Source organism: Suncus etruscus, chromosome 6, assembly GCF_024139225.1.
Source record: "Suncus etruscus isolate mSunEtr1 chromosome 6, mSunEtr1.pri.cur, whole genome shotgun sequence".
NCBI lineage: Eukaryota > Metazoa > Chordata > Mammalia > Eulipotyphla > Soricidae > Suncus > Suncus etruscus.
In genome coordinates this window covers 6,302,131-6,324,934 of record NC_064853.1, presented here as the reverse complement: position 1 = coordinate 6,324,934, position 22,804 = coordinate 6,302,131, and the positions used below count along the sequence as shown (strand labels likewise).

The window sequence follows — 22,804 nt, the reverse complement described above, 5'->3', positions numbered from 1 at the left end:
GTCACCAGAATGGAGCATGATGGGGACTTGGTTCTTTTTTTTTTTCGGGCCACACCCATTTGATGCTCAGGGGTTACTCCTGGCTAAGCGCTCAGAAATTGCCCTTGGCTTGGGGGGACCATATGGGACGCCAGGGGATTGAACCGTGGTCCTTCCTTCGCTAGCGCTTGCAAGGCAGACACCTTACCTCTAGCGCCACCTCGCCAGCCCTGGGACTTGGTTCTTAGCAGGAGGTGAAAAAGTGGTACTGAAGACTGCGTGTGGGGTTAGCCCGCACACCAAGAACAGCCGTCAGTATTGATGGTAATGTTCTCTGAAAAAGTCGTGTCTGGGGCCCGGAGAGATAGCACAGCAGCGTTTGCCTTGCAAGCAGTCGATCCAGGACCAAAGGTGGTTGGTTCGAATCCCGGTGTCCCATATGGTCCCCCGTGCCTGCCAGGAGCTATTTCTGAGCAGACAGCCAGGAGTAGCCCCTGAGCACCACCGGGTGTGGCCCAAAACCAAAAAAAAAAAAAAGTCTTGTCTGACCTCTTTTCTCTCTTACCATAGTACCAGATTTTCATTCCAATGGTGAATAAGGTTCTGGTGAGACACCGAATCAACCACCAGCGCTACGACGTCCTCATCTGCAGGATTGTTAAGGTGAATGACCCCTTCCTCCTTCTAAGTCCTTCATGTCTTGCCTCCTTGGTGTTCTGACAGCCTCCAGTATGGCGCTGTGTCTACTTTGTTGGTGCAGACCCCTCTGTGAAGATAAGAACTTAATTCAGCCTTCCAGACTCTGGTCTGCTGCAACTTCCCAGCGCTGCTGCTGCTTCTGAGAGCAGCCGTCTACGATATGGAAGTGAGCCAGCCTGGCTGACGTCCAACGCCGCCTTATTTTTGGCCTCCAGAGTGCGATACTGTAATTTCACATATTGAAGAATACTCTTTTGGCTACTTTTTTTTTTCAGCCACTTAAAACTATTCTTAGTTCTTGGGCCATACAAAAATAGACAATTTGCCCTGCTTGCAGGGGAAACACTTTGTCACTTTTTTAAGTGTTGCTCACAGTTACTTATTTTATCTTTGCCAATTGTATGCTCATACTTCTAAGTCGGTGCTTGCCTGTCACTAGGAGGGGGACCACTGGGGAAGATCCCACCCAGGATTCCTTTTGTTCAGGCATGTAACTTTTACCCTTTTATTGAAATGTTGGCTCTTCCAAAAGGTGGGGTTCACTTCAGGGTTTAAGGATGTTTCTAAATTGGGAGGAACTAGAGGAGTTGGAGAGTTTTTTCCTATAACTTTCTGGGTTGGGCTCTAGGGGTCTATAGCCTAGGAGACGAGCATCTGTCTTGTGGGGGTCCGTTGCCCACACCCATGCACATCTCTGATTTCAGGGATACACCCTTGCCGATGAAGAGGAAGACCCTTTGATTTATCAGCATCGAATGCTGAGGAGTGGCCAAGGGGATGCGTTGGCTAGTGGACCAGTAGAAACAGGACCTATGAAAAAACTTCATGTCAGCACCATCAATCTCCAAAAGGCAGGTCCCTCATTTCTTTAGGGACGGGTACTTGGGAAAGAGTGAGTGTGCCCTGCTCCTTGGTCTCCTTAGAGATTTTCAGCTTTGCTTGATATCGTCATTGTAAACAACCAACACTTGGGTGGGGTCATGGCCCCATGGTTGAGCCTGCCTTGCATGTATGGTACATGGGATTGGGTGTGGAGGGTGTGAGGGAGGGAGAGAGACAGAAGCATCATCAACTTGTCTTTTTCCAGGTTTCAAATTGTGCACGTTTAAAAATACATTTTATTCTTTTTATTTATTTATTTTTAAAATACATGTTATTCTTAAAATTTTGGGGGATCACCTGAGTTACAGTTATTCATGATTGAGACTCAGGCGTTTAATGTCCAATACCAGTTCCCTCACCAGTGTCCACTTCCTTCCACCAACAGTCCCACTTTCCTTCCCATTCCCTATTTTCTTTCCATCCCCAACCTGCCTCCATGACAGGCACTTTTTCTTTTTTAGTACTGTGGTTTATAGTACTATTACTTACAGATTATCATGAAAGTCATTTATCCTTCTTTCTGCTCCTGTTCTCTTTCAGAGTGACTACTTCCCTCTATCGTCCTAGTGGTCCTCTCCCTGACCTGGCCTCTCTGCCCCCACTGAGCTTTCCAAATTTTATTCCAAGCTTTCCACTGAGGACCAGTTCTCCTGCTCTTCATTTCTATCGCTGTTAGAGAATGAGCATCCTTTTGTATGCCCTGGGATCTTTGATAGCAGAACCCTTGTCACTAATAGCATTCTCATTTTTCACATGACTAGTACAAAATTAGTGAACCCCATCGTTCCTTTCAAACTGATACAGCCTCTTTAAAGCATTGCTTCCCAAGCTTCTAAGACTCCTTTGATTTACCGCCTTCTTCGAGGTTGTTAAAATGCTTATTCTCATGAGGCAGTCTGAGCTTAGACTGCTTTTCTTTTTGGAGGTGAGAAAGGGGAAGGCTCCCAATAGGGCCTCAGCGTGACTAGGGGCCATCCAAGCTGATGGTACAATGCAAGGACCCACAGGTGTGGTGCTGCGTGGGCCCTGAGTGCCAGGGATTACCCAAACTGCCCTGGCAATACTCAAGGCCATGTAGGCCAAAGATGGAAGTAATCCTCTAGGTTTATACCTGACAGTACTTGGGGTGGCCATGGGGACTCACATTGGGGATACATGCATGCCTTGCGTACTGTACCTCCTATACGATTTCCTTACCCCTGGTTTTGCTTTTCTAAGTAGCTGCCAGGTAATGCCAATGCTGCCTGGTCCATGATGATACCTAAGTCCTGAATTCTTTGTTCTTTATTTTTGGAAGGGGTTTGGGTTGGGGGAGATTGGGCTATATACTGTGCTTCGGAGTGGCCCCTGCGGGAGGACCACCTGGGGTGTTGGAGATTAAAGGGGGATCGGCTTAATTATAGTATCTGCCCAACCCCACCAAGGGATGCTTATGGAAAAAGAAAAAATGGGAAGAAACAGTGAACTAACTGCAAGTCAGTGGATACCAAAATAAATAAAATCCCTTGTGGGCTGGTTCCCTGAGGCTCACTTCATTCTATATATAAAGCAAAGCAAAACAAAGCATTAGACTTCTGCGGGGGAGAGTAAACTGAGGATAAACCATTCTCTTTCAGCTCTGGGGGCAAGGACAGTTCCTGCTTCTATTGATCTTAGGCTGGTGTCAGTCCAGGCTGTCAGTTCTCCCTTCCATTTCTTTTTTTCCTCCCATTTCTATGGAAAGTGGAGCCTAGAGTCAAAGCGCTCTGCTTCCTGCTGAAGTGACCACTTTTTCCTTTTCATGGGAAGCTGTTTTCCGTATTTCCCTTTCATGCAGGTTCTTTTAGTTCTCTCCGTCAGTTCCAAAGAGGTAGGTGGTGGACTCAGATCTGGCCATTTCCTGCTGACTTGGGTCATCCTGGGAAGAGCAGGTGAGGGCGGGCTGGAACAAACTGGCCGGGAAGGTGTCCCTGCAGGGATGAGTTAGGAGAGAAAGTGCTTTCAAAGCCCCTCTAATGGAGCCGAGCAGAAGAAGCCTCGGTATCTGCTGACTTGGAAGTAAATAAATCAGTTGGCTTGTTTTCCACATTCTGCGTTAGCACTCCTGGGTCCTGTAAGCAGCTCCCACTGTGGATGTAAGCCTGGTGATATTCTCTCTTTATTAGCGGGCTGGCCCGTGACAGCTGCACTTCATGTGGAGCAACAGCTAGAGGGAAGGCCTGGGCCCCAGCTGACTTCTCTCCTTTCAAGCCCAGGAAGCTTTGGATGCAGCCCCTCTATGTGTGTGAGTGAGTGTTTCACACCCAGAGGTAGAATACAGGGCTTAGCCTAGACTGTCACCCTGTACTGATAGACACCTGTGGACTGACCACTACTGAGAGGTGTTTGTTGATTGGAGGTAGAATAGCCCAAATATCCCTAGGCAGGAACCATGCTGCTTTGCCTCTGGTTTTGTAACTGCTCGTCTGGGTCTTGGCATTCCTAGCCATTCCTGCAGCCTCTCCACTAAGACATCACACTTGGGGGTGTGGGAGGAGGTGGATAGACATGTCCACCCAGATGTTCCAGCGAGCAGATCATTGAAGCACAGGGGTTAAGTAAGGAACTTGCCCAGGGTTAGACAACTGGAGTTCCAAGTACAGGATTTGCAGCCCTGCCATCGTGCCCCATCCTGCCTGACTCTTGGCTCCTGGCCTCTCTCGCCCACCTCCAGAGCTGTGACTTTCTGCCCATCTTGCGACGCTGTCCCTGGTGCTGGCCCTAGATATCTGCAGTGCTCAGATTTCTGGAAGGTTGTAGGTGATTAAAAAAATAACCAATGATTTTTAAACCCCTTTCATCTCAGACTTCCATGTGCTGTTAGCTGCTTGTCACTGGACTTGGACTTGTACAGGTGTCAACCTGAGTGTTTCTCCTCTCCCTATGGGACTGTGCTGGAACATGAGCCAGTTACGGTCCAAAGTCCTTCACATGGCTGGAGACCCTTTGACTTGGTTAGCTGTGCCCGGTATGTGACAGTCCCCATCCCTTCTGGGCCTGGACGGCTGTGCTTTCCTGATAACAGCATGGCCCACACTTCTCCTGTATTGTGCTGTTTTCGAGGTTGCTGTTTTTGCTTTTAGTTAAATATTGCGCCTTTGATTTTGTGCTTTGGGATAATTCTGAGAAGTACAATCTTGTGAGCCAAAGAAGTGGAGTAGCCCATTAAAGAGACGAAGGCTCTTTCTGTTTGGCCTTGAAGCTGATGGCTTGCCCCTGTTGTTTGTGGACCGCAGGCCTGGGGAGCCGCCAGAAGGGTTTCCAAGGACGACTGGCTGGAGTGGCTGAGGCGGCTGAGCCTGGAGCTGCTGAAGGACTCCTCCTCCCCATCTCTGCGCTCGTGCTGGGCCTTGGCACAAGCCTACAACCCCATGGCCAGGTATGGTCTTGGCGACTTCCTTGGGTTCAAAAGGAGCAGCTTGTTCGAAACAGTTTGAAGGATAGTAGCCATAACAGAAATAGGCTAGTTGGCTAGTTCTTTTACTTTTGTTCGTTTGTAGTAGTGAATGGAAGTAAAAGGACAAATTGAGCTTGCGCTTCAAGCCCATGTTCGCCCATGAACACATACCGTACTTGTTTGTCTCCGTGTCTTTTTGCTTTACCCCACTCTGGAGAAGCCATTCTCTCTCTCTTTCTCTCTCTGTCCCTCTCTCTCCCCCTCACTCTCCTTCCCTCTCCCTCTCCCCCCTCCCTCTTCCGCTCTCCCTCCCTCCCTCCCTCTCTCTCTCTCTCTCTCTCTGTCTCTCCTCACATCTGTCTAAGTAAGTTTCAGTAAAAACAATTAAGAAAAAACAAATAGGCATGTTGGAACAAGTTCATAATACAGAATAAAAAGCATCATAATCTTGCTAGGAGAACTTTTCTTAGTAGATTTAGGTCCAACATTTTAGCTGTAAGGGAGAGGGGTTTTATGTAAACTCAGGTACATTGCTGCCTCGAATGATCTTTAATACCTCTCCAAAGAAAGTAACTGTGATCATTTACAATTTTACAAACAACTCTGTTACATGTTCTTAAGGGGGGCATACACAGCAACACTCAGGACTTACTACACTCAGGCATTATTCCTGATAGTGCTCAAGGGACCATGTGGCATGCTGGGGCTCGAGCCTGGTAGAGCACATACAAGGCAAGAGCCCTCCCTGCTATATTACTCCCCAATCCCCACCATATACTCTTGGAACACTTGTGCCAAATTCCTGGTCCACTGCCAACTTCTGCATTAGGAGAGCAAAGGGGGTAAAGAAAAATAATGCAGAAACTGCCAAGAAGTTTGCCTGTGGCACTGTTACTCTGTCCCGCTTTCCTTTCTGCATTGGACTATTTCCTGTGTCTGTCCCTGGGCTGTAAAACACAGTAGTCACAAGCTGCCAGTGGTGAATCAGAGTTCTGTGAAATTTAAAATGGAGTCCTCAGTCATGTCACAGTTCAGATGCTTCCTGACAAGTGACTGTTGCATTAAAGCCCTTTGGATGGGCTTAGATGGTGGTGGATGGTGATGGAGGTCTTTCTCCTCCTGCCCAGGAGCACATGTATGCACCTCCCCCAACTGGAGGGGTAGCAGTTTCAGGATAGTGGCGAGGAAATCATCCACAGACAGATTCCAGGAGGTATCATCTTTATTCAGCCCTGGCCAACATGTGTGGCCTCTCTCATAACCTTTTACGCTTGATCTCCACTCAGCCCTGCATTGTACTTTGTCCCTCAGCCATCTCCTCTCCATCCATTTTCCTTGCTCAAACTCTCTCCCAAACTCCTCTCCCAAATCTCCTCTCAATCTCCTTATCTCCCCTCCTGGCCTTCCAGCCAAACCTTTTGTAACCCCTCAAAGACCCTCCTAGAAATGGGCAGGTCTTTCTTGCAGGTAAGGTTACAGGAAGAATGGGGGATGGGGTTACAGTGACCACCACTGTAGTATGACTCAGGGACACTTAAGACCTCGGGCTAAATGGAGAAGTGCATAGATGCATCTTGGACGCCTGAGACCTGGGTTCAGTCTCATGCCAGCCCTGGAAAGAAAGACTAAAAGCGACCATTTCCAGCATATCGTCTGTATTAGCAGCACCAGTCTGTATTAGCCCCTGTATTAGCCACCTGAGGCATCTTTCTCCCCTCCGCTGCCTTTAGGGATCTCTTCAATGCTGCCTTTGTGTCCTGCTGGTCCGAACTGAATGAAGACCAGCAGGACGAGCTCATCAGAAGCATCGAATTGGCCCTCACCTCCCAGGACATTGCTGAAGTCACACAGACCCTGTTAAACTTGGCTGAATTCATGGAGCACAGCGACAAGGTGAGACTCTGTCCCCATCCTTGTGGTCCAGATGGAGCCTGTCAAAGAATAATCGGATGCGGGTGCGGGGAGGGAGCGATGCCCTCCAGGCTTCCTCGTTTGTGCCGTCTGCCACTTTCACATGCTGTGGGGTTCTGCTCTCCTCCAGGGCCCCCTGCCGTTGAGAGATGACAATGGCATTGTTCTGCTGGGCGAGAGGGCTGCCAAGTGCCGGGCATATGCCAAAGCACTGCACTACAAAGAGCTGGAGTTCCAGAAAGGGCCCACTCCTGCCATCCTCGAGTCTCTCATCAGGTAGGCCAGAAGCCGTTTTGAACTTCTTCCTTTGTCTAAAATAACCTCTCTTGGTCCACCCTCTGATGCCAGTTCATTGGGGTCACTCAGCGAGTCCTTCGCCATAAGACCTGCCAGCCTTCCGGCCAGCACATTTCAGTGAGCCGTGCTCGCAGATGGCTCTCCCGCTCCGGGCCCTCTAGCCGGACTGTCATTTCTTGTGACCTGGAGCACCTCGCCTCCTGTTGGTTTCCAGCCTATGCTTGGTCAGATCAGAATAGAAGCAGTTCTGTGCCTATGGTAGCCTAGGAAGAGTTTGTTTTTGTTTTTTTTTTTAATCTCTGGGTTAGTACTCTTTGTGGCAGGTGTGGGAATATCAGTTCCTGGGCCCCCCAAACCACCCAAAGTTGGACTTTTATTCCCTAAATGTGTTGGCGCTTGGAACTTCTTCCTCTAGTGTTCTCTGCATATGAAAGTCCGAGATTCAGGATTTTTTCCCTCCTGACTTGATTATGTTTTCTTCTTTAAGGGGAGAGGGGGAATAGGTGCTTATGGGTTATTCCTGGCTTGCCATCAGGGATCACTTCTGGTGGGACTCGGGGACCTATAGAGGGTGCTGGGATTGAACCAGGGTCAGTTGGCACAAGGCAGGCACCATAACCACTAGACTATCTCTCCAGCCTCTGCTCTCATTTATTTGGGTAGTTCTGAGACTTTAGTTTGTGAGGGGAAAAAAATAATTGTTTAATAAATTTTGTTGTTATGAAATTATAAGCAACCTGAAACGTTCACTGCAGCTCCTAGAGAACTGTTTGCACCCCTAATGATTATCAAGGAATATTAACTCTGGGATCTAATTGCCTCATGCAAATGCTAACGTGAGTGATTATTTCACTGCAGACATTTGGGGAAAAATCTACCAGCTAATAAGTTCCTTCACTGTGGCTGGAACAGTCTACTGTATGTGCTGCTTTCCTTTGAGAGGAGAGTCACGCCAAGTTTTCTGCTAGCTCTGCTTTTGGGTAGATTGCTACAAAGAGTTTCTTTAAACATTGAAAATGTGAACGAAAAGAATCAAAATCATGGTTTTGCCAGATAAACTGTACTTTGAGCATATTTTGATTTCTGAAATACCTACAGAAACAGTATAAACATGCCATCCTATGGAATATGCTCAAGTTTCAAAGACAGCAGGCATTAACTTGAAAATCTGTATTTCTTACCCCATCTCTGGCTTAGATAATATAGTTTTGCTTGCTAGGGCTGGATCAAAAGTACTTGGAGGAGGACATTTGCCTTACACATGTCTGACTTGGATTCCATCCCCGGTATTTCATATGATCCCCGGGCACCGCCAGGAGTGATTCCTGTGTGCAAAGCCAGGCGTAACTCTGAGCACCACCAGGAAGGGCCCCAAAACACAAACAAAAATAATGTTGTTCACTAACTAATACAAAATCTTGTAACTATAAATAATAACTACCATGTAGTATAGCTTGTTTTTCCTTAATTTCTCTGATAAGCTTTATTTGATGTCTCTTTGGAACTTGCCTTATCATACCCCAAATTTACCTCCATGCTTGAAACAGTCACAGACTCATGTGCATTATGCAATTCTCTTTGTGTTCTTTTATTTATTTTTTTGGGGGGGTGACAGGGAGAATTCTCTTTGTTTTTGTTTTTGGACCATACCCAGCTGTGCTCATGGCTTACTCCTGGAATCCTCCAAGGATTCCTCCTGGTGGTACTCTGGGGCCCATTTGGGGAACTGGAGACTGACCCTAGGTCAGCTGCTAATCAGGTGGGCACTTTAACCTGCTGTACTATTATTCTGTCCCCACATTATGAAACTCTTTGAAATGACTTGTTGTAGGCTTAAGACCAGTTTCAAGAAGGTGATTTAGGGTTTTTATGGGGGGGGGTGGGAATTGGTGTTGGACCATATCTCATGATGCTCTAAGGTTACTACTGCCTCTGCATTTAGGAATCATTCCTGGCAGTGCTTAGGGGACCATATGGGATGTCGGGGATCAAATTTGGAGTGACTGTGTGCAAGCCAACCCTCTTTGCTACCGCTCTGGCCCTCATTTAACTTTTTTGTGCCAGTAGTGCCGATAACAAGTTCTCAGAGAAATCTCTTGAATTTTAAATTGGCACAAAACCAAGCAAGCTTGTCTTCCCCAGCAAAGCTAGTCGAGCTCTGTGGATTGTGAGAGTCTGATTGCATTCAGTCTGGAGTTCGTTCTGCTCCCTTCACATGGTTTTCCACATTCTCTCATCCCTTCTTTTCTATTTCTATTTTCATCTCTTCATGTGGATTTTGTAAACTTTCTTTTCCTAGCAATCATGCAGTGTACTGCCATCATTTTCACTGAGGAAAGTTGCAGGCTGCCTCAGGCAAAGCTACTGTCCAGTTTCTGTGTCAGAAAACTACTCTGCTGACCACTATAGATTGTGTGTTACAGCTAGATCAGTCTGTCTTCTTGGTATTTTGTTTGGGGGGGGGGGTGTGAGTTGTTTGGTCACACCTGGTGGTATTCAGGGATGACTCCTGGCTCTGTGCTCAGGGTCATTCCTGGTGGTACTCTGGGGACCATGTGGGATGCTGGGGATTGAACTCGGGTCGGCTGCTTGCACCCTTCCCACTGTGCTAGGGCTCCGATCGGCTTCATGTTTTCTTGACTTTTTTAGGTATCTACCCTGAACTAAGGGCTCCCCTGTGTAATCCCCAGTCTAGGACTAACACAGAAACAGTTTAAACTATTCTGTTCCTCAGAGCCCACATTTATCTGTATGTGTAATTGGTTCTTAAGGGAGCAGATGATTAAATGAGCATTCAGTTCTTTGGGAACAGCCTTTCGCTTGTTAGCATGGGGGAAGAGCTGGCCCTCTTAGGCAGTTTGGGCTGGTGCAGCAAATTATTCTGGACTGGAACAACACACGCTTAGCACTCACAGGACCCATCATTGTTCTGGGGTCTGGGCAAGTCGGGGTCAGAGTGCAGCCACCATGGAGGGTCTGGGGAGAATCTTCCTGCTAGCCAGATTGCTGGCTCCCCTGTGTGCTTGCATGGTGGAAAGCAAATTAGACCTCTTTGGGTCTCTTATAAGAGCACTAATTCATGAGACCCTCATGGCCTAATTAGCCTTTAGCTTAATAATTTAGAGGGGGGGATATAAATACTCAGTTCATAATAGTCCTCTGAGTCCCAAATTCATGTTCTTATATGCAAAATATGTTTATCCCAACCCATCATTCCAAGTCTTAGCTGCCTCTAGCATTAATTCTAAAGTCCCATCTAAATATTCATCTAAATATCTCAGCTAACTATCCAAGTGTAGACGAGACTGGGACGTGTGATTCAGCCTCTCACAGAATTCGTCTCAAGCTCCGAACCTGTGAAACCAAACATATTTTTTTTTTTTTTTTTTGGGTTTTTGGGCCACACCCATTTGACGCTCAGGGGTTACTCCTGGCTATGTGCTCAGAAATCGCCCCTGGCTTGGGGGGACCATATGGGACGCCGGGGGATCGAACCTCGGTCCTTCCTTGGCTAGCGCTTGCAAGGCAGACACCTTACCTCCAGTGCCACCTACCCGGCCCCATAAACCAAATATATTTTATGCTTCCAATACAGATGGGTCAGGATATGCAAAGCAACAGGATGGTAAGGACAAGGTGGCAGGTCCTAAGCAAGTTCAAACCCTCAGGTACAGATCTCATGAGCTTTAGGGGCTGGAGAGATCATACAGTAGGTCAGGTGCTTGCCTTGCCCATGCATGACCCTATATGATTGCCCCTGAGCCCCGCCCTCCCCAGCATGCTCAGAGGACTATATATGGGGTTGGAGGCTAGGACCAGGGAACAGCCATTGTGCCTGCATGCAAGGCAAGAGCCCCCCCATCTCTCCATGCGAAGTCTTTTATAACAGCACAGTTAGAGGAACTTTGCCTTCATGTTTTACCGATCAGACCCCCAATCCTGAAGACCCTCACTTTGGGAATAAGGCTTTTCTATCTGAGTTTAATGGGGATCTACATTCAGTCCATAGCACCTGCTTACTATTCTCTGCCCCTTTAAGCAGAAGAGAGTGTCTAAGCAAATCTGGATGCCCACCCAGACAGGTTCTCCACCTTAAGACTTTTTTTGTTTTGTTTTGTTTTGTTTATTTTTTTGGCTTTTGGGTCACACCCGGCCGCGCTCAGAGGTTATTCCTGGCTCTATGCTCAGAAATCACTCCTGGCAGGCTTGGGGGACCATATGGGATGCTGGGATTCGAACCACCAACCTTCTGTATGCAAGGCAAATGCTTTTACCTTTATGCTATCTCTCCAGCCCCCGCCTTAAGACTTTTTTCTGGAGCCGGAGTGATAGGAGTGGGCAAAGAGCTTGCTTTGCCGGTGGCAGACCCAGGTTTCATCCTGGTACCCCATGTAATCTCTGGAGGGCAGATCTCAGAGTAAGTCCTGAGCACCATCTGGTATGACTAAACAACAAAATCCTTTCTTCTGATGGCTGCGCCTGCAGAATTACAGATAAAACAAAGATCAGCACTTCTGAGTGGACGTGCAGCTGTCCTCACTGCCAGTAGGACTGTCCCTTTCTCCTGTAATACCTCATGTATCTCAGAGGGTATGGGATATTGTGAATGATGCTTCAGTGGACATATGGATTCATATAGATATTTTCTTATTTCCTCCCTCTTCTTTTTTTGGGGGCGGGGAGGGGGTTTGGGTTACTACTGGCTCTATGCTCAGAAATCGCTCCTGGCAGGCTCGGGGGACCATATGGGATGCCAGGATTCGAACCACCGTCCTTCTGCATACAAGGCAAATGCCCTACCTCCATGCTATCTCTCTGGTCCCAAAATTAAATTTTGTGGGTATTTTGTTTGTTGGTTTTTGTTTTTGTTTTTGTATTTTGGGCCACACCTGGCAGCATTCAGGGGTTACTCCTGGCTGTGCTCAGAAATCGCTCCTGGCAGGCTCGGGGGACCATATGGGATGCCAGGATTCGAACTACCGTCCTTCTGCATACAAGGCAAATGCCCTACCTCCATGCTATCTCTCTGGTCCCAAAATTAAATTTTGTGGGTATTTTGTTTGTTGGTTTTTGTTTTTGTTTTTGTATTTTGGGCCACACCTGGCAGCATTCAGGGGTTACTCCTGGCTGTGCTCAGAAATTGCTCCTGGCAGGCATGGGGACCATGTGGGATGCCAGGATTCGAATCACCGTCCACCCTCAGTCTGCCCCTTGCAAGGCAAACGCCCCACCGCTGTGCTGTCCCTCCGGCCTCCCTCTTCCTTTTAAGATAGTTTAATCTACCACCATTATTGTTGTGGTTGCAGTAACCAGTGGTTATATATTTGGTTGTGGTGCTAAGATACTCTGGTTGCACTCTGCACACTTGTGGCACCAGAGATCCAACCTGGCAGTGCCACTTGGATTGCACTTGGCACTATGGTGCCTGGCTTGGTGCCTACCAGTGGTGCCTGGCTTGGAACTCGCAACCTCCTGTTTGCAATGCAGGTTCTCTACCGCTGAGTTGTTCCCAGCCCCCCCTCACATTTATTTTCACTACTGGTTTTCTTTCTTCTCATATATATACCCAGGAATGGGATTGCTGGGTCATATGGAAATCTTTGTGGAATAGGGTTGGGTGGAAGAGGGGAGTCCACACCTGGTGGTACCCCAGAGCCAACTCACAGCTCTGTGCTTGGGGGTTGCTCCAGAGTTAAAGCTTTCATTTCCTGGGGAAACTTAGCACTACTTTTTGTCCCGGTCAAGCCAGTTTGCATTCCCACCAACAGTACTCAAGGAGGCCCTTCTTTTCTGCATGTTCTTGTCGGTGTGTTTTTGTGATGGAGGGGTCAGGTCGCACCTACTGTGGTTGGATTCTTTCTGGTGAGGAGCGATAGTGAGCACCGTTGTGTATCTGGGAGCCCTCTCTCTCTCCTTGGCCCATTCTTCAGTTGTCTTCCTTATGGTTTGCCATTGTATGTCTGCATTCTTTAGGTACTTGGAATATCGAACCCTGCTGGGTAGTTAAAGGGGTAGTTAAAGGTGCTGTCCAATTTATTATTCCCTTTGTTGTATGGAAACTTTTTGTGTGAGGTAGCGCCAGTTATTTGCTTTAGCTTTTGTTGTGGGATGTAGGAGACGAGAGAGAAATAATTAGCTCCTTCTGCTGCAGGCTTCTTTCTCTCTTCCTGCCTCAGCCTCCTTTTAACCCCCTGGTCTCGTCATCTCTCTTTTCCCAGAGTACAGTGCCAGCTGTTGAGATCACAGATTTCCCTGCCTGCCTTAGGAAGTATCTAAGTGACCGTCTGTCCCTTGGGAAGTTCTGTCTGTTCCAGCATACTTTTGTATTCATATGATTTCTTCAAAGATCCAGACATTTGTTTTCTAGTGGTGGCCTGAGGTTGTTTAGGCAAAACCAGGAAGTACTCAAGGGCTATTCCTTGTTGTGTGCTTAGGAATGATCCTGGGTGGTGCTTCGGGGATCATATATTACACCTGGGGATTAAACCTAGGTTGGCAGCGTGCAAGACCAACACCACAGCCTCTCTCCTGCCCAAGTTTCTTCATTGTTAGGTGGTGTAGCTTTTCAGCAATCAAGAACTGAAATTATAGTAGAGAATTCTGAATTAGGTAGGATAATGTTGTGCCTTACCAGGCTGGTTCAAAGAGTTTAAACAAGGAAATGCACCTCCTGAAGATCAGTTTATTCGATGTGTTACACCTAAACATACTCTTCTCTCTATGTCTGTACGTTTGCTCAGGTAGAAAGTGGACGTGTGAAAACCAGTAGTGACACTGGCCTCTGTGGGACCTCAAGGGGTGGTCAGGAGCTAACCTCTCATCACCGCTGCTGCCTTTTAGGTTTCTTACTTTTTCTTTCTGGTCTCTGCGGCTTTCTTGGTTTTCCTCAAAACTGCAACAAACTCAAAGTTTCTTCCTCACAGTTCACCCTGTGGTTTTTCTTTTACTTTTTTAATATGGGAGCCACATTTAGTAATACTCTGGTGCCAGGCTGTGAAATAATTCCCTGTGTCGTATTTCCAACCCCAGTCTGGAGCATGTAGCCACACGGGATTAATAAACCAAGCCAGTCGTGGGAGTCGGGACTCAGTGGCTTTTCACCTCACTGTCTCTCTGCACTCACCAAGCCAAACTCACCTTTTTTTACTGTCCCAGTACAAATTCAACCAGGTGGTGGAGGAAGTGAGATGCAGGTGGACTTTTACATATCAAAGGGATAGGTGAGAAGGAAAGAGGAAATTGGGGGAATGCTTTTGTTTGGGGTGATAGCTGGGTGTCATCTAACACCAAGCAGTGCTGGGGTTTGAACTCTGGGCCTCTGGCATCCCAGTCATGTGCCCTGTCTTTTCACTAGAGGTTCCTTCCTCTAAAATAAGAGGCCCAAACCTCTTATTTTTAGAATGCATTTGCTATGCTTTCAATAGTAATAATAAGAGTTGGTTTTTTTTTTTTTTTATTTAAACAACAAACACGAGTTTATTGTAGGAAAAAAGAAACTTTGAGCATGTAAAACAGTCTCAATATTTCATTTTTATAAAGCAAGATGATTATTACAGCAGTGAATTATTAATCAGCAGACCATTTAACTTCGTTTTTAAATACTTTTTGATAAACAAGGTGAAAAAAGACTGAACGGTTTATGGCAGAGTAAAGACAGCTCATCTATGTGATGACTGACTGTCTCAGGAAGTGTGGTGCAGGCGTCCCCGGCCCAGCCATCATTCTCCCAGGAGTGCCCAGGCCATGGGACGTCCTGCCCTGCCACAGGGGAGCTGCTCTAAGACACCACAAGGCCAGCACAGCTTGGGTCATGGGTCAGCTCAGCTTTAGCAGCTCCCCTGTTGTCAAGGAAGTGTGAACGCAAGGCCACTTGTGATTAATTTAAGAAAAGAAACTCAGTTTCCTTGTCGCCCTCTTTCACTTTTCCTGGCATCCATGCCTTTTTTGGAGAATTGATTAAAAAACAACAACAAAAAAATTTTTTTCTTGGTTTTTGGGTCACACCCGGCCACACTCAGGGGTTACTCCTGGCTCTGTGCTCAGAAGTTGCTCCTGGCAGGCTCAGGGGACCATATGGGATGCTAGGATTCGAACCACCGACCTTCTGCATGCAATGCAAACGCTTTACTTTCATGCTATCTCTCCGGCCCAACAAAAATTTTTTTCTGTTTGGTTTTTGAGCCACACCAGTAGCACTCAAGTGTTTCTGGCTCTGCTATCAGAAACCGCTCCTGGCAGGCTTGGGGGGCCATATGGGATGTTGGGGATCAAACCTGAGTCTCTCTGTTGACCATCTCTAAGACAAACGCTATCACTCCGGTCCCTAAACAAAAACATTTTAATAAAGATGTATTTTCTGTCCTCATGTAGCTTGGTTCATTAGGTTCATTAGGTGTTAGAGCATATAGGGAAAGTGCCCTTGTTATTTGTCGACGCTCAGCCCAGCTCTCTCCTCCCCCCCACGCTCTGCTCAGAATCTGTGGCTTGTTCATCGTCGACTGCAGCCCCCTTGGCACTTGCTGTTTTATGGCGCTTTACAGAGACGTCCTCTTCTTCCTCCCTCCCCTGCTCCTTTTGTCCCCATCTCTGTCTGCCGCAGCCTCCTTTCTCAGGAGTGGAAGTTTTCTGGGCGGATTTTCATCTCCACCCGTTTGAGGGAGTAATGCGAACCGTGCCAGCCATACCAAGTGATGCCATCCAGGTGCTTGCTGTGCTCTCCGAGGGGGTAGTACACGCTGTTGAGGTTGGAATCCGTGCAGCAGTTGTACCAGTACCCACCTGCACAAGAACAGGACAGCGTGAGGAAGCTGCTTGTGTGGCCCGCTAGGAAACAGCCCAGCTATGAGGCATTCGGGATGCATGTGACTGACGTTATCCCAGAGCCAGGAGACCCACCCCAGGGGCTTAAGACTCCTTCCCCCTGCCGCCCCCAAAACTCGCCTTTGCGGAGCTCAGCACACTTGTCCAGGCAGTTGTCGTTGTCCTTGTCCTTGGTGCTGAAGGCCGTGTTGTTGTGGTAGGTGAGGGCGTCCTTCCCTACGTCGCCGCTGTAGTTCCCCAAGAAGAGGCGGTAGCTGTTCATCTCATCAGCCAGGGCAAAGTGGCTGTACTCCGCGACACGCATGGTGCCCTCCCAGTCCTGCAGGAAGAGGCCACTCTTAGGGCTGTCTCACAGCAGCCCCACCGGGCCTCCAGAAAGGCTTAGGGACTCGTTTCCTGCCAGCTTTCCACATACACCAGGCTAACAGATCCAGGAGCCCAGGCCCAGCTTTGCTGCCTCCTTAGTTGTCTTATCATGTACCTCCCAGCCTCTTCTTGCCTAGGAGGCATAGAGCTGTGTTTCTGCTCTGTCCTGCTCAGAGATGCCATAAGATGCACACAAGGGGACTGGAAAAGTATCTCAAGGGACCAAAGTACATGCTGTGTATACCACAATACTGGATTTGGTCTCTGGCACTGTGTAGTTCTCACACACACACTGCCCCCTTAGCACTGAGCCAGGAGTAGGCTCTGAGCACCAGTGTGTCTGCCTCTCTCCCCCAGAAAAAAAAGGAAAAGAACAATTGAGAACATTGTGATACAGAAAGGCCTTTGGCAAGGGCCAGCCAAGGTCATTGTGGTTTGCAGGGACTAAATGGTACCCAGAGCGTTTCATTCTGCTAACAGTGGATTGTGCACTGACCTGAGCTCGGCCTCTGTGTGTGCTCTTGCAGCCTCACTTTTTTTTGTGGCGGGGAAGGGTGGTGGGAGCCTATTCTTCCTCTGCTGTACTGCCACCCTCAGGAAAGCTGGCTTCATCATAAACAAGCAAGCCCTGACAGGAACCCTGCGACCCATGCCCCAGGGTCTGCATGTGACCCCCTGCTCCATCCCATCCCCTTACACTGACCTCCAACTCCACCCGGAGCCGGGTCGGCTGCCTGGAAAGTCGGTGGATGTTTTCGTTCCCCAGCCAGAAGTCCCCACGAACGCTGCCAAAGCCTTCTTTGTACTGCTTCCAGTCCCGGTAGAAGGAGACCAGGCCACTCTTGCGTCTCTGGATGGTGGTCCAGCCACCTCCCATAGTCTCCATGTCACAGAAGAGCTAGGCAGACAGGCGGCACTGGTCAGACCAGCAAACTTGTCCTTGCCTCGTCCCTGTAAAGCCAGCTCTGGGGACATCTTCATCTCACTGGCTGCCTGTGGCCCAGCTCTTCCAGGTGCTGATGAGCCAGCCACACTAGTGGTTTGCTCAGGTATAACTCTACCCTGGATTTAGGTGTATCTACCTGAGACTCCCCCATTTCTGGGAGGGGTCTTTACCTGCTAGAACCCTCCCATTTCCTGGAAGGGGTCTGGGAGAGGTTAGATAAGGGCTTTGACCCAGGGGATCAGGTCTTTTGGGTCTTTGCCAGCATGAAGGTTAGAGGGAAGATGGCTGAAAAGAGTTAAGACGCAGGGTAAGCTAAGTATGGCATGCGTAAATGGTTAGCAGCCACATCTGTTGGCTAGGGCTGAATAAAGATGTTATCTCTGGAAGCCTGCCTGTGAGTGAGTTCAATACCCATTGCTTTCCTGGTCCCAGACCTGCCAGTTAATGGGGGATGGAGCCACGTGGTCGGGGCCTAAGGACACAGGCCTCCACCACCGTCCAAGGCCATCCTAAGGGCTTAATGCAACACTCAGGGAGAATGATCAGAATTGCGGGTGAAGGTGAGTACATAGGGCTTTGATAGGGAAAGTTCCAGATACTTTGAGAAACCTCCTGCTTATCTTGTATCTCCTCCCTCAGAGAATGCTGGAGTCAAGCAAGAGTGTCAGGCAGTTAGAGGCTGATTCTGGAATGATCCATTCCGTCTGGGTCGTGACTGACAGTGAGTCAAAGAGCCAAAGGTCACCTGCATCTATTTCCCCAATAGTGTCTGACTGGCTTGCTGGTGCTTAATGGTTTCATTCTCCATTGAAAATCTGGAAAGACCAGCATTGAGCCCTGTTCCCCCCAGTGTCTGCAGGGTCATTGTCATGGCCTTACCTCTAGCTCCGGGCTCCCCAGGAAGTCGTCAGGAGGAAGCTTGTACACTCCCGAGATACGGTAGTTCTTCTGGTAAAGGGAAGAACAGTCGTACATGGCATCTGCGGAGGGAGCAGGGTGCGGGGTAAGCCCCAGGAGCCAGGGCCTTCCCGGCACGGTGCCATGTAGCGACCTCTAAACAGGAAGATTCCAAATAGACTTCATTTCTATCCAAAAAATTTATGTGAACATGAGTGTCTGGATGTAGGTGAAATGGGAATGGGGACTGAGAGGGGATGGGTTTTGTCTGGGCCACACCCAGCTTGAAAGATGGGGCTACCTTCACCCTGCTGGTACTACTCAGCAGTCACAGAGACCTGGTGGCTTCTCGACAGCTCCTGTATGTGAGAGTTGACTCCTAGGGCAATCAGCCCCTTACCATGTAGTATATCCCTGGGTCTGCTTTTGCTCTTTCTTGGTTTCTTTGTTTTTGTTGGCTTTGCTGAGTAATGGCTATTAGGACATAATTAAAGAAGATAGATTTTTGTAGTCTTGGCTTTGCCCCCCTCCCCTTAACATAACACTGCTCGATTCACAAATGAACATGCAGACACTCTGCGGGTCTTCTGAGCTTTCGACCCCAGGCTCAATTTGTCAAGTAAACAAGAGCCTTGGACAGGCGGGTTTTTATGCCAGCCTTGATCTCAGTGGTTTCTCAGCTGCCCTGATGATGCCCTGATGCTTTATGCTGTATTTTTGTTTTCTTTACTCTGTGTTTGGGGTGAGTTTCTGTGTAGTCCCTTCCCTGGATTTCAGAAATAAGCACGGAGTTTCATCCTAGGCTAGGGGAAAGGAAGGTCAAGAAGAAAAACTTACTTGCCTTTGCTAAGTCATCAGAGCTGTTTACTTTCTGTCACTACAGAAAGCACCACTTTAGTGCTGTGTTTGAGGGGTTACTTGCCTGCAGAGGAGCCTACCTATCTTCCTATCTACAATAGAGAACAGTTGGGAATAGCGTGGGGGGCAGACAGGGGCAGAGAGGCCTTCGTGGGAGTTACATGTGTGCCTGTGAAACGGAGTGGGGAGAAAGTGGGAGGAGCAGGACATGGTCCTGTTGCCTCAGTCTGGCCTAGTCTTCACAGACTTTTGTCTCTCTGGTCCAATTAGGACTCACTTGCTCGGGAAATGGTCTGAGAATGTCTTATTAGTCCTGAACTGTGAGCCAAGAAAGACGTTCATAGAAAGGAATTTTTACTTACGGCTTAGGTAACAGAATTGCAATGCTTGATTTTAAGTTAAGACTTTTTGAGAGGCTGGGAAGGAAAATAGGTATGAGACGGAAGACACTTTCCTTGCATGCTACTAAAGCTGCTATAACCCGGGTTCAAATCTTGGCTCCACAGACTGGTTCTTTGAACACCTCCAGGGGTGAACTCCTGAACACAGAGTCTTAAATAACCCCCTGAACATCAAAGAATATGGCCCCCAAAGCCTCTGGAAACTATTTAAAAGATTTTCATTTGAGGGGGCTGAAGAGATAGTATAATGGGTAGGGAGCTTGCCTTGGATGCGGCTGATCTTGCTTTGATCCCCTGCATCGCATCATCCCACATGGTGCCCAAGCCTGCAGGAATGATTCCTGAGTGCAGAGCCAGAAGTAACCCCTGAGCACCATCAGGTATGACCCAGAAGCCGAAATATAAAATAAAGTGAAATAAAATAAAATAAAAGCTTTTCATTTGAAATGAGAGGAATCAGAAACTTACTTGGTGTTCTTAGTTCTTGACTTGGTTTATACTGTGACCAGAAAGGTTTTTTTCATCTCAGCAAGTAATGACATACCTAATGAGATACTTTTTTTTTTTTTTTTTTTTTTTTTGGTTTTTGGTTTTTGGATCATACCTGGCAGCACTCAGGGGTTACTCCTGGCTCTACGCTCAGAAATCGCTCCTGGCAGGGTCGGGGGACCACATGGGATGCCGTCCTGCATGCAAGACAAATGCCTTACCTTCATGCTATCTCTTCAGCCCCGAGATATGTTTCTTACAGCTTAATTTTATGATGATTTTTTTCCCCCAAAACACCAGTTTTCTCTCTAAACAATAAATTAATTCACCCCAGCCCAGTGGAGCCAAGTCAACTTGAAACTAGAAAGTTACTTCACAAAGGGAAACTAATTAGATGTGTGTTATTTGGGGCCTACTAAACATGTTGTTTCAGCATTGCATTTCCTTTTTCTTTCTCTCTTTGTGTGTATGTGTGTGTTTTTGGGTCACACCTTGTGTCACTCAAGCATCACCCCTGGTGGTGCTCAGGACCACATGTGGGACTGGGCTCTGACCTGGCAGCCACATGCAAGGCTAACACCGTTACCTTCCTGGTCTCTCTCTGCAGGTGTAATTGCATTTTATTTTGTGCTCTTTGAGGGAAGAATTTGACTTGAGATTCCGGCAAAAAAAAATCAAATTGTCAGAACTGAGGAATCTGAAGAACGCGTCCTTTTCTGCAGGCCAGGGAGCTCTCAGATGGCTGGGCAGCATCTAGCTCTTAGTACTGTGCTGGTAGGACGGTTGGGCTTACCAGAGCGCCAGCACTTCACAGGTACTTGCTCTGGACTCTGTCCCAGAGTTGCAAAACTGTTGCTGAGCAGACTCTGCTCTCAGAGCAACAGCTGGCTTGGCTTGGTGTCCATTCCTGCTACCTGGGCACTAAAGGGACCGGTCAGGACCCCTGGAGCTGACTTTTGAAGCAGGAAGACTTGGACCCTGTTATTTCTTTCTTTCTTTCTTTCTTTCTTTTTTTTTTTTTTGGATTACACCCGGCAATGCTCAGGGGTTACTCCTGGCTCTATGCTCAGAAATCACTCCTGGCAGGCTCGGGGGACCATATGGGATGCTGGGATTCGGACCACCAATCTTCTGCATGCAAGGCAAACGCATTACCTCCATGCTATCTCTCCGGCCCCATGACCCTGTTATTTCTTTCTTTCTTTCTTTTTTTTTTTTTTTTATGGAACGCTGCACGAATTTGCGTGTCATCCTTGCGCAGGGGCCATGCTAATCTTCTCTGTATCATTCCAATTTTAGTATATGTGCTGCCGAAGCGAGCACGACCGTGTTATTTCTAAGGTGTCTAATGTAAAACCCCTAACTTTCTAAGATCTGCTTAGTGATTTGGGATAAACCACATAACTGCTCTGTGTTCCAAGATCCATGCCTTTAGTATTCCAAAACATGGTGGGAATAAGAGACCTGTGAAGGTTCCAGGCAAATTTACAGAAGATTAGAGATCAGAAGAAATCCCCCCTAAGCCTTTACTAGAAAACGGAGCTGATGGCAGCGAAAGTAGACCCCAGAGAACCCTCTGGCAGCGTTTTGATGACTTAGCATGTTATCTGATAGAAGCAGTGCATCCATTCCAGCGTTTTATCTGGAAGCCGTGCACCCCTACCACAGTACGGAGGTACTTAGAAACAACGCATCCCCCACCGTGGGACCTGGAAGTAGAGCTGTCCATCCCCGGGAGGTCCCTTCTGTTCGGGGAGGTGCCCAGGCCTCTCCTTACCTGCTGAGGTCTGAGTGACGGTCTGTGCTGCCTGCAGTTGCATGATGCCCACCTGGTTGTTCATTTCAGAATACTTGGTCTCGGCCTCCGCCAGACGCGCATCCACGCGCTTGGCCTTGCCCTCCAGCTCCATGACCTGCATGACCACGTTCACCCAGTCCCGCTCCTGCTTCTGACTCAGCTCCTCCAGCAGGCTGCTCAGGTTGGCCATTTGGGCCTTGAGCGCCTTCACGTCCTCACAGCAGGCGGCCACTTTGAGCTGTGCCGGCGTCTTACGCTTAGGGGTCTTCTGGGACCAGGCTGGGTGCGTGACAAAAGCCACCACGAACAGGCAGAGCCAAGGCATGGCGAGGTGGGATTGTTTCAGCATCTTTTGTGGGCCCAGGCAAGGAAGGATCTTCCTTGCAGAAGAACCAGAAATGCCCACCCACCCGACTGTATTTGCAGGGATGTGGCAAGTCGTCTCTTGCTAGGGCTCCCGGTGGGCTCGCCACCTTGTTTTTCTCCTTTCCGTGCTTACTCTTAACCTCTCTGGAAGCTTCAATAGTCGAGCTTAAGTGGGGCTGCTGTCACTTTCCTTTCTAAGCCTGAGTGCGCTGGAAACTCAGCATCTTAAATATCGTTTGCCGCCTGCCTCTCCACCCCCATCATGGCCCCGCACCGAGCTTCAGCCCCTCCCCGATCCCTGGGGATGATCAGGTGCCTGTAGGGTGAAGTCAGAGGGAACTTAGGCCAGGGGAGAGGAGGAGGGAGGCAAGGGCAAGTCTTTCTTCCTTTGCTGCAGTCTTTGGGCTGAAACCGAATTTGCGTGTTTCGTTTCACCCATTAGAATAGATGATGCCCCTGCCAACCACTGGCTCTAGTCTATCAGCAAGCCGAGCAGTCAGAGGAGCTTCCAAATTCCATTTTAAAGGTTATTTCGCCTTGGAGTGAGTATCAGCCAGGCGAGGAGAGTCGGGAGTAAGATTCTCCACTCCTGAGAAGCCTGTTGGTGTGATCTGTGCTTCTTCTGTGAGGATCTGGAATAGTTTGGCACCCTGTTGAATGTGCTTTTGAACCGACATTAC

The 22,804-nt window shown here is 48.2% G+C and overlaps 2 protein-coding genes and 1 non-coding gene across 3 annotated transcripts in view; 1 reads left to right on the top strand and 2 right to left on the bottom strand.

Moving 5' to 3' along the window:
* The window catches only part of MTOR (mechanistic target of rapamycin kinase), a 151,908-nt gene that overhangs the window by 58,384 nt on the left and 70,720 nt on the right, over positions 1-22,804 (top strand). Inside the window, exons 24-28 of the mRNA XM_049775256.1 lie at positions 550-642; positions 1,383-1,529; positions 4,815-4,957; positions 6,706-6,868; positions 7,017-7,162. Of these exons, the coding sequence (XP_049631213.1) occupies positions 550-642; positions 1,383-1,529; positions 4,815-4,957; positions 6,706-6,868; positions 7,017-7,162 (692 nt within the window). The remainder of the gene's footprint in view (positions 1-549; positions 643-1,382; positions 1,530-4,814; positions 4,958-6,705; positions 6,869-7,016; positions 7,163-22,804) is intronic.
* ANGPTL7 (angiopoietin like 7) lies at positions 15,621-22,352 on the bottom strand. The gene is made up of 5 exons (XM_049775371.1): positions 21,738-22,352; positions 18,195-18,295; positions 17,073-17,267; positions 16,124-16,322; positions 15,621-15,961 (listed from the first exon to the last, which is right to left on the bottom strand). Exons 1-5 carry the CDS (start codon positions 22,105-22,107, stop codon positions 15,792-15,794), a joined length of 1,035 nt encoding a protein of 344 aa, XP_049631328.1. The 5' UTR covers positions 22,108-22,352; the 3' UTR covers positions 15,621-15,791.
* Positions 21,177-21,283, bottom strand: LOC126013082 (U6 spliceosomal RNA). Its single transcript, XR_007497415.1, has one exon. It is a non-coding gene; the product is annotated as a U6 spliceosomal RNA (small nuclear RNA).

Coding starts and splice junctions, on each gene's coding strand:
- ANGPTL7 (XM_049775371.1), bottom strand. CDS start 22,107: ATGCTGAAACAATCCCACCTCGCCATGCCTTGGCTCTGCCTGTTCGTG. Junction 17,268..18,194: donor TGGGGAGCCCGGAGCTAGAG/GTAAGGCCATGA, acceptor CTGTCTGCCTAG/CTCTTCTGTGACATGGAGAC. Junction 16,323..17,072: donor GGCTCCGGGTGGAGTTGGAG/GTCAGTGTAAGG, acceptor CTCTTCCTGCAG/GACTGGGAGGGCACCATGCG.